Source organism: Chanodichthys erythropterus, chromosome 6 (genome assembly GCF_024489055.1).
Source record: "Chanodichthys erythropterus isolate Z2021 chromosome 6, ASM2448905v1, whole genome shotgun sequence".
NCBI classification, from domain to species: domain Eukaryota; kingdom Metazoa; phylum Chordata; class Actinopteri; order Cypriniformes; family Xenocyprididae; genus Chanodichthys; species Chanodichthys erythropterus.
Genome location: NC_090226.1, coordinates 20644357 through 20655131, shown reverse-complemented (window position 1 = coordinate 20655131; position 10775 = coordinate 20644357). Strand labels below are relative to the sequence as shown.

The following is a 10775-nucleotide window of genomic DNA, read 5'->3' as shown; positions in this document are numbered from 1 at the left end:
TAGCACACTTGAATGAACTTATTTTTCGTAAGGGTGGGCATTCATATAAAAGAGATTAAAACCTCTCTCAGACAAAAATGCACTGATTGCATGCAAATGTTCATTTTTATCATACCAAATTTTGACACCAAATATCTGTCTTGGTGTGAAAAGGCTTAAGATCATAATGATTGCATTCAGGGTTTAATAAGTACAAAATTAATGACAGCTTTTAGTTAGATTATTTAAAGATTAAGCAGGACAGCGTTACTGTTTTATGAGGTGGACATTTCATTTGAATTTGTAGAAAATCAATGTGAGTAATACAAAAATGTAAGATTTTTAGAAAAAAGTAAGCATGAAGGTCCTCATCTCTAAACATAACCATCATGGGGCATTAGCAGATTGTACAAAAACATACAATGAGATGGGATACAAATGAGTTAAAATGGTTTAACCACAAATTTGCCAAACTGTTATGAAATGCCATGAGATTGTTGAAATTTCAACTAAATTCTTGGATCGCAGTGGGTTTTACAGAGAATCACAGATTTTGAGAAATTATCCATAAGTGGAATATTTTACAGCAAATACAACTGTGAACACGACTTCAGTTCACAAGCATTCTGTAGGCTTTGTTGTTGCTAACCAGCGTTGTTGTATTAGCTTTGTGGAGCTTGTGTGGGTGTACCTGGGTTAATTGAAGCTTTCTTTGCTGCACACAAGTGTGGCTTGTAGGGCTGAGCGAGTGTGTGAAAGTCTTTACCGCCCTAGTACAACAGTAATCCATTTAAAGGTATACATATGAATTAAAGGTTTGACAATGCTCTTCATCATCACAGTACGCTAAGACTTATCTGGTTCAAGGGAATCATAAATATGCTGAGTGAGGACTGTTGGGATAATCCAGGGAGAGGATGGTTCTGTCTGTGGAGCCAATGTCTCTTGAACCTCTAATACACATCTGTAACATTTGCTTCACACACTGTAAAAAGTAATATGTAATATCTACTCCATAAAATATTGGCAGCAGATTACAAGCAATATTATTAATTAAATTCAATAAATAGAACTGAGTTAGAAAAGTAATTAAATTAATTCCTTAAATATCAACCATTTAAAATGAGTAAAATTTAAGTGAAATTTAAACAAAAATGCCTGACTCTCTCCTTTGTCCCGAGTCCAGAGGCGAATCCCTCCTTCGCCCCAAGCCCCGAGGTGACCCCAGTCCTCGTCCCGAGTCCTATGACGGATCCAGCTCCTAGCCCAGAGGACCTCATTGTACCTATCATATCATTAGCATTAATGTGTGTCTAGGCAGCACACACATCCGCACCAGTCCTCGGGTCAGACTCCGCTCCGGTCCCTGAGCCCTCTCCAGTCCCTTAGCCCGCTTCAGGCTTCGCTCCTGCCCACGCGCACACACTCCAGCTCAGGAGCCCACTCCAGCCCACAAGCCAAGAGTCTCAAGAGTTTTTCCTAGCCCAAACACCCAGAGTCTCACCCAAGTATTGGGTGGGGGCTTTCGATCCCGACCTTGGTGGCTGAGTCTGGGGTCTGGGCCAAGGCCAAGGCCACAGAACCGGAGGGGCCTGACCAGCCATGGCGTCTCGAAGAGCCTGCCCCACCATGGCATCCCAAGAAGCCTTCACCGCCATGTCTTCCCGAGTGGCCAACACTGCCATGGCTTCCCAAGCTGCCTGATCCTCCATGGCGCCCCTGAACACCCTCCTTCCCGTACTCCCCAGACAGTACTCACCCCTCCCAGTAGGCACGTCCTCACGCAGTGAAATAACTGGGAGGGGGGAATACTGTCACAATCACCGTCTCTCACCTTCCCCGGACTCCACTTACCAACATTCCTCTGGTTCCTCACCTGCACTCCATCTGCAATCACTGATCACCACCAGCTGTCACCCATCATCTACACCACTCAAAAGCCCCTCACACACTTCACTCAGGGTCTGGTCTCGTCAAGGGCAAGCACTACGTCTATGGATATCACAATGACTTACGTACCTGATGCTCACCCTGAGTTTCCCGATTCCTCTGCCTTTCATCTCCCCTCGTCTGTTCTCCATTCCCCATGGATCCTTCACCTGCTAAAGACAACATCTGTTATTTCTTCAGCTAAGTGACTGTTTAATGTGCTTGCTCATTTACTCACTTGCTTTCTCCGACTGTCAGTTTCCGTGCCTCTGATTTCAATAAACAACCTGTTATTCACTTACCTGTCTGCCTCCGTCTGTGTCCCTGACACAATTCTTATATGTTGAATTTAATTAGTAATATTGCATGTAATCTTATTTTAGTAGATGGGGTCAGATTAATTATATTGTGATCAGAGAAGAAACTGAATTATGCACATCACCCTTAAATTTCTTTTTGTTTCCGATACAAAATAGCAGTGTAAGCTTTAAGCCTTACAGGCTCATTTCTGAAGTCACGGTTTCTCCACACCATACTTTTTTCTGCTGAGTTGACTTACTACACACTTACTAATAAGTGGACTAAACCCTTTTTAAATGTCTGACCTGTCTAGTCAAGCACCTGCTTTTATTAGATTATGGAAATGGACACTTTCCAATAGTGACTGTAGAGAAAATTATAGCCTCACCCATGTCTGGTTTTGAATTAAGCTATGACTGTGTGTACTTTAATGATAACAGTTTATTATAATTGATCACTTGTTAGGTTGTTAAGAGTTCTTAGGTCTAGATTAATAAGGTGTCTTTAATTTAGTTTATCATATGCTGGTTATAGTAATAGTACAGATTAAAAAAAAGATTTGCACAGTTTTATGGTTACTATAACACACCCTGATAGTGAGGAAACTACTGTCAGAATACTGTACTTGACATTAACACAGTTTAGGGATATGTTGTATATTTCTAAACCATTTTAATTTCCAGCAGATAAATATGAAAATATGTTAAAAAAAGATATTTTCATGATATGTAATCACAACCTTTTTTCTTTTGTCAAATCAACTTAGATTATAATGCGGTTCAAATAACATAATATTGTGAGTTTCTGTTGATTAAATCACTTGCCTTCATTGTATTAACTCAAATTTTTAATTCCAATGAACTCAAAATTTTAAGGCAACCAGGTAACTTACTTTTTTAAGTTAAACCAACAATTTTTTTACAGTGCATTTGAGACAGTGTTACAGAAAATGAAACAAAATGTGCAAGAAAACACAAGCTTCTCTCAATCAAACTGTACATTTCTTTATCACTTGACTTTTATCCAAATTGTTACATTTATATAACCTACATTTAACTATATTTAATAATTATTTTTATTATTTTTATTAATTATTTTTATTAATTAATTTTCAAAATAGTATTAAATATATATATTTTTTGCTCAGTACTGAGAAACTGGTACTGTGGTCAGTGAGTGCTCTTATACTAGTCCTCCATAGTTATTGTCTTTGCACAGCTCAGTTTAGTTCTCATTCAAGGGTGTCGATGCAGGCAGATCAAAACATTGTTGAATATCAAATGTCAAGTGTCCCCAACTAAGCAAGCCAAAGGCGATGGCGGCAAGGAACCTGAACTCCAATAGGTGACATCAGGTGGCAAACAGGTATTAAAATGGAGAAAAAAACCTTGGGAGAAACCAGGCTCAGTCAGTGGGCCAGTTCTCCTCTGGCCAACAGCGAACAGTGCATGATTATGATTCAGGCAACTTTCATAAGTCTGATTGGGATCGCAACAGTCAAAGTATTTATTCCATTTCCATCTAGATGAGGATCGTATTCATCACGTTATAGGAAGTTATAGGAAGTGTTTCCATTTGACCTAATCTTTTGATCGAAATTTAGGCTACTTAAAAGTATAATTAAGTAGGCTATTCTAAGAATAATTAGCTTGTAGATGTGTTTACTCTTTTGATTGAGTAGCCTTATAAAGTCTTATAAACTTATGAAAAAATATATACTAAAAATGTACTACTAGTATTAAAATAGTACACTACTAGTATACTCATAAGTTCACTTGCACTGCAAATGAGAAAAGTAATAATGAACTAGTTGTGCACTTAAAGTTTACTACTGTTACACTTATAGTACACTCCATCACATACTTTTATATAATAAAAGTGGGCCAATTTAATCCCAAGTGGTATTAAAATAGTACACTTACAAGTTTACTACTAGTAAATTGATATTAGTATACTTACTACATAAAGTATACTTAAAATATACTTAAACATTACTTAAATATACTTCATAAAATGAACTTGAAGTATACTTCTTTTTCATAAGGGCAGAGTTGCTTCTGTTTCATAAATCAATGACTTAGTGGCATTCATGAACAGGCCAATATTTTGCTAAGCGACAGTGAACAGCAGATCTTTTAACCTTTCCATTCTAACTTTTTAAGAGTACAGCAGCCCAATAGTTTTACTGGGACAGGCCATTTGCTCTATTAACTCAATCAAACACTGGGAGAAAAAGATAGAATAAATTGTAACACTTTACAATAAAGTTTATTAGTTAACATTTGTTAACTACAGTTACCATGAACTAATAATGAACTGCACTTATACAGCATTTATTAATCTTTGTTAATGTTAATTTCAACATTTACTAATACATTATTAAAATCTTGTTAATATTAGTTACTGCACTGTGAACTAACATGAACAAACAATGAACAAATTACTAATGAACCTTACTGTAAAGTGTTACCAAATAAATAAAGGAGAGAAATCATTTTAAATGAACAACAAATAACCAAAAATGGTTCATTCATTTCCCACAAAACCACATCAGGTGTGGAAGAATTTCATAGATCAAGATTTGTGTCATATATTCATTATCCTTGCATAACCTTAAATCGCATAACCTAATTTTTCTGCCCTTAACTGACAAAGGGCGTTAAACTGGCACAAATCACTTCCACACACCCTACCTCCTTCTCCCATCGACAAAGTACAGGAGCCGCCCTGCATCTCCATCTCTATAAGAGATCAGAGCCGGGCTCAAATGTTCCATCCTCGTCAGGACAGCTCTAACAGTTTCCTTCAGTATCCTCTCTGGGCTCATCTCATCTCTGCATCCATCCACCATGTCTTGCTCTGTCCGTACATCATCCTGCTATGGTCCCAAGACCGTGACCTGTAAATCCGTAGTTACTCCAATTAGCTGTAGAACAATAACTACTTGTACACCCAAAGCATACAGTGTGTATGGCTGTGGTTTTGGAGGAAGAACTCGGATCTCTTCCCCCTGTTATCGCCGCCCTGTTATCGATTGCTACCCAGATCTGCATTGCAAAATTGGTGGAGGATATGGACGTTATGGCAGACTGAACAGTGGAGAAATCGGAATCACCGTTGGGAACGGTGATTACATCCAGCTGAATGAGAAGGCCACCATGCAGTGCCTGAACGACCGTCTGGCGTCCTACCTCGAGAAGGTGCGCTCCCTGGAGGCTGCCAATGCCACTCTGGAGAGGCAGATCCGTGAGTTCTATGAGAAGAAGGGGCCGATCTGCCAGAGGGACTACAGCGCCTACTGGAACACCATCGACTGCCTGAAGGAAAAGGTACACTTGTGCACTTTCATAAGGAATGTAATGATGGAAAACTTGTAACATATTAAAGTATGCTCTACGTCTACATTGATAGATTAAAAATGCTACCATCGACAACGCCAACATCCTACTGCAGATCGACAACGCTAAACTAGCTGCTGATGACTTCAGAATAAAGTGAGTTCTCTTAAATTATATTCTGTAATCATAGTTTGGAAGCTTTAGCATCTAAGTTCATTTTGGTCATGTTTAAAACATGATCTGTGAGTTTATGCCCCATCCTGCCTCTCCACCAATCAGATATGAGCATGAGCTAGCAGTGCGGCAGTCTGTGGAGGCTGACATCACCAACCTGCGTCGCTTGCTGGACCAGATGACCCTGACAAAGGCTGACCTGGAGATGCAGATCGAGACTCTGCAGCAAGATCTAGCGTGTTTGAAGAAGAACCACCGGGAGGTTAGTTTGCCTGTAGCAGATTAAACTATGAATCTTGAAAGTTTGTGCTATGTGCAAAGTGTAGCATGCTTAGAAAGGACTTGCAATGGAAATTGAGTTAGTCAAGACCTGATGCATGAGCCATGTGTGGTTACAGGATGTGGAAGCACTAATGTGTCAGTTGACAAACACAAAAGTGTGTGTGGAAGTGGATGCTGCTCCTCAGCAAGACCTGAATAAGGTTTTGGAGGAGATCCGTTGTCATTACGAGACCATCATAGACAAACACCGCAGAGAACAGGAGTGCTGGTTCAACGAGAAGGTGAGACTTCAGCCTCTGTCTCTTTCATTCCTCTAGAGCTGAATCCCAATTTGCCATCATATATAGTGGCAGACATTTGGTATTAAAACAGTAAACAGTAGGGTATGACAGTGGAGTGCATAACAAATTATACATAGTTCATATGTTGTGTGTCTTTCTTTCTTTCTCTCTTTAAGACGGCACAACTGTGCAAAGATGTGGCCTGCCGCACAGAGTGCCTAGAAAATTCTAGGTCACAGATCTCAGATTTGCAGCGTACCTTGCAGTGTCTGGAGATCGAACTACAGTCTCAGATCAGCATGGTGAGAAAATTATCTGTTTATTTGAATGTGCATTAGCTGAACTAACCTGAAAAATATAATTGTTTTGTGTGATTTGAGCTTAAAGTAAGCAGTAAGGTACAAGAGGCTGTGCTGTATCATGAATAAGTCTCGAGTTATTGCTTTTATAAAACAGTTACCACACAAGACAAATATTAATGCCAAAAATATGTATCAATGCAACTTTCATGAAGTAAACTTTCACTAAAAGCCTTCCTTCTGCTGGAAAAAATTGTCCCTGACCATGAACAGCAACAGAAGCTACATTATTACGCCAGTATATGGCGGCAAAGACTGTCTTTATAAGTGTGTCAGTCAGTAGCGAAGACTTTTATATTGAAAAGACAGAACACAGAACAAGATGCAACTGAAAATGCTTTGACTAGCGCTGTCAGTCATGGGAAAACCCCTTAACTGTTAAAAGGACAAGATAATACATCAGACATTTAAACAGATTTTTATTATGAACATAGGACTGACCTGAAGGAAAACGATAAATCTGAATGCAGGTAATAAACTCGCTCACTCGATCTCTTTCTCACAATACTCTTCTACATAATACAGTACGCTTCAATGAACTCTAATATCAATTGAGAATAAACAGTTTACTTTGCTAAGGGTGTTGTGTAGTGATACACAGAACCGTTGGGTGAATCGGTCATAGCCATGTTTAATCGTGAATAAAACACAGCTATTGACCAATCAGAATCAAGGACAGGAACTAACCATTTTATAAGGCTGAACAGATTTTAAAACACTAGGCATCATAAACTTGCCTACATTATAATGGTTAAAGAGAAAAACTGGGTATCACACTAAACCACTGAGGATCACACACTAACAGACTTTTATGTAATTTTACATATATTTCGGTCGGTTATGAATATGGCCCCCGAGTTAACTGACTTGCCTTAAAGAGACTTTGGTGACTAGAAATAACTATAAATTGTCTAGTAATCCGTTCTTCTTTCTGCCTCTTCTCATCACGCACACAGAGAGAAGCACTGGATTGTTCACTAGCAGAAACAGAGGCTAGGTACAGCACTATACTAGCAGGCTTCCAGAAACACATCGACACACTGGAGGCAGAGCTTTGTCAGGTGCGCTATAGCATTGAGCAGCAGGGCAGAGACTATGATGCACTGCTGGACATCAAGAGCCGTCTGGAGCAGGAGATCGCCACTTACAGGTGCCTCCTGGAAAATCAGGGCATCAAGTAAGTTCATCTTTATATTCCAAAGACCTGAACATCACAAGAGTGGGAAAATGGGTGTTGTTTTTTCTGAAGTGACTTCACTAATGCACTAATCTTTTCCCCCTCTTATAGGACTCAAGGACCAGGTAATTAAAATCTCTCTTTATATTTTGTGGTTGTAGGTGTGGTTTGGGTCAGCTTCAGATTGTATGTTATTTATTAATATCTCTTTTATCTCCCTTTCAGGTGATGTGTTTGTGTGTACAACCCCAGTCGAAACAGTGGTCAAATGTAAACAGATCATATGAACAACATCAAATGTAAACAAAGAATGTAACAAGGTTGTAGTGCAATGAAACATTCTGTACTGACAGTCTTACAATTCACCATTAAAGACCAGTTGAGAAGTAGTTTTCTTTCCTGTCTTGATATACGTATTTCTTGTTAAAACAGGAAGTTTGGGCATCTGCAAAATGTACATTTAAGAATATACTCTCATTTTATTTAAGAGGCCTTTTATTGATATACTGATTGGAAGAGCCATTATGACCTTTAAGAAAATTCAATCCCAGTATTTTAGTTTCTCTTCCTATATTTAGAAACTTTAATTCACTCAATGGAGTGTATAAATCAATACTAGAACACCACCTTGAGATTGTTAGATGAAATATAGTATACTTGAGAGGTTATAGTAACATATTGTAGGACTTTTAACATTATTAATGCACTTTATTTATTAAATATGATGTATTCATATTAATAATAATATATTCATGTTTAAATGATAGACAAGATGTATATGTGTATAAACAGAATCGCTGAAATATATATATATATATATATATATATATATATATATATATATATATATTTATTTTTTATGAGGTTTACAAATTTACAAAGATTTTAAATAAATATTTGACAATAACTACACAACTGGACTGTTATAAGTGAAGTGGAAGTGACATGTGAAGGCCAAGTATGATAACCCATACTCGGAATTTTTTCTCTGCATTTAACCCATCCAATTTAATACACACATTAGGAGCAGAGTAGTGAACACATACACACACACACACACACACACACCGTAGACACAACAGGTTGATTTCATTACAATGCTAAATATTACCCCATCAATAATTAAGGTATATGGCGTTAGATAGACACAAACACAAAAGACTGAGTCTCTCTGTATCGCTCAGGCTGCACTGCAGTGTCTATTCACAGGCGCGATCCCGCTACTGATCGGCACGGGGGATTTGACCTGCTCCGTCTCCGACCTGGGCCGGGTCACCCCTCCTTAGACGACCTGGTGGTCCCGGGCTCCCCCAGGAGCACCATATCGATACCGAACTTAGTGCGGACACCCGATCGACATAGTCCACTGCAGCCCAGAAGCCCTGAGCTCAAGCGATCCTCCAGCCTCAGCCTCCCAGTAGCTTGGATTACAGGCGCGCGCCACTGCACCCGGCGAGAGCTGCGAGAATCAGCGCTGCTACTGAATCTAGTGATTCGAAGGGTGTGTCTATATAAGGCTGCATAGGCTGTCACGTCATTAAGAGCCATCTAAGGCCTTCTCAGTTTGAAGGATCCTTGGAAGGCAGCCTTCGTTTTGTGCACTTTAATGGTATTCCTGGTTCTGGAATACCTGCACTGCACATTTAAATTGTCTCCCTAATCAAACACACCTGATTCAACTAATCAGCTTATTAGTAAAGACTCCAGAAAGCGATTGCAAAACTATTTAATGTCACACTAGAGGTCGCTGTGAGCGCTCTAGATTCAGTAGCAGCGCTGATTCTCGCAGCTCTCGCCGGGTGCAGTGGCGCGCGCCTGTAATCCAAGCTACTGGGAGGCTGAGGCTGGAGGATCGCTTGAGCTCAGGGCTTCTGGGCTGCAGTGGACTATGTCGATCGGGTGTCCGCACTAAGTTCGGTATCGATATGGTGCTCCTGGGGGAGCCCGGGACCACCAGGTCGTCTAAGGAGGGGTGAACCGGCCCAGGTCGGAGACGGAGCAGGTCAAAGCCCCCGTGCCGATCAGTAGCGGGATCGCGCCTGTGAATAGACACTGCAGTGCAGCCTGAGCGATACAGAGAGACTCAGTCTTTTGTGTTTGTTCCTGTTCATTGGGATAGAAGTGAAAAAAGAAATGATTTTTGATGAATAATGTGACTACAGAAATTAAGTTTATGACCATGCATTTTCATTTCTACTTGTTAACTCCAGATATTTCCTCCTCCCACTTTCAAATTTGTAATCTTTTTTAAATGTTAAATCGTTTCAGTAATGCGAATTGCTGATTTGCACTAATGTGCTGTACTGTATCATATTATTGGTACTATACCGCCTCTCTCTGGAAGAAATGTGATATGTCTGTTAGAATTCATTGACTGCATTCTATGGCCGGATGGAGGCGCTGTTTCACACTTTATTACAGTTTTTTTCAGTTACTAACAAGCATTGTTCAATACTAAAGCCACATTTTCAAAACTATTCACACATTTAGCAGACGATTTAACAACGATAAGCATTTTTAGTTAGCCGATCACTGAAATATTGAGAAATTAGCAGATTCCAATCTCAGTTGGAGGCATAGTCAGGTGTGGAAGTTATTTCCATTACACTAAAATATGACTCTTTGAATCTGATTTGTTCAGGATGAAGAAAAACACAGAGGAGCAGAGAGAAAAAAATGTAAGGGAGAGGAATAGATGAAGGAGGAGAGGAGTAGTTGGATCAGGAAAATTGAGAAGAAGAGGTGTGGTAGTGGAATGTGTGCTGGATTGTGCATATCTATGGTGTTCCCTTTGCCATGCATAGAAAATAAAAAAGTAATTGTCTTTTTATCTCACTATTCTGATGTTTTTTCTCAATTCCTATAGTTTATATTTCACAATTCTGATGGAAAAGAGTCAGAATTGTGAGATGTAAACTCACAATTGCAAAAAAATAATAATAATAAAGTAAAATAA

General features: G+C 39.3%; 1 protein-coding gene across 1 annotated transcript; it reads left to right on the top strand.

Moving 5' to 3' along the window:
* The first annotated feature begins 5057 nt into the window (after positions 1–5057).
* On the top strand, positions 5058–8106 carry krt95 (keratin 95). Its single transcript, XM_067387371.1, has 8 exons — positions 5058–5537; positions 5620–5702; positions 5826–5982; positions 6119–6283; positions 6460–6585; positions 7599–7819; positions 7931–7944; positions 8045–8106. The coding sequence occupies exons 1-8, from the start codon at positions 5058–5060 to the stop codon at positions 8104–8106; spliced, it is 1308 nt and encodes a 435-aa protein (XP_067243472.1).
* Positions 8107–10775: the final 2669 nt, after the last annotated feature.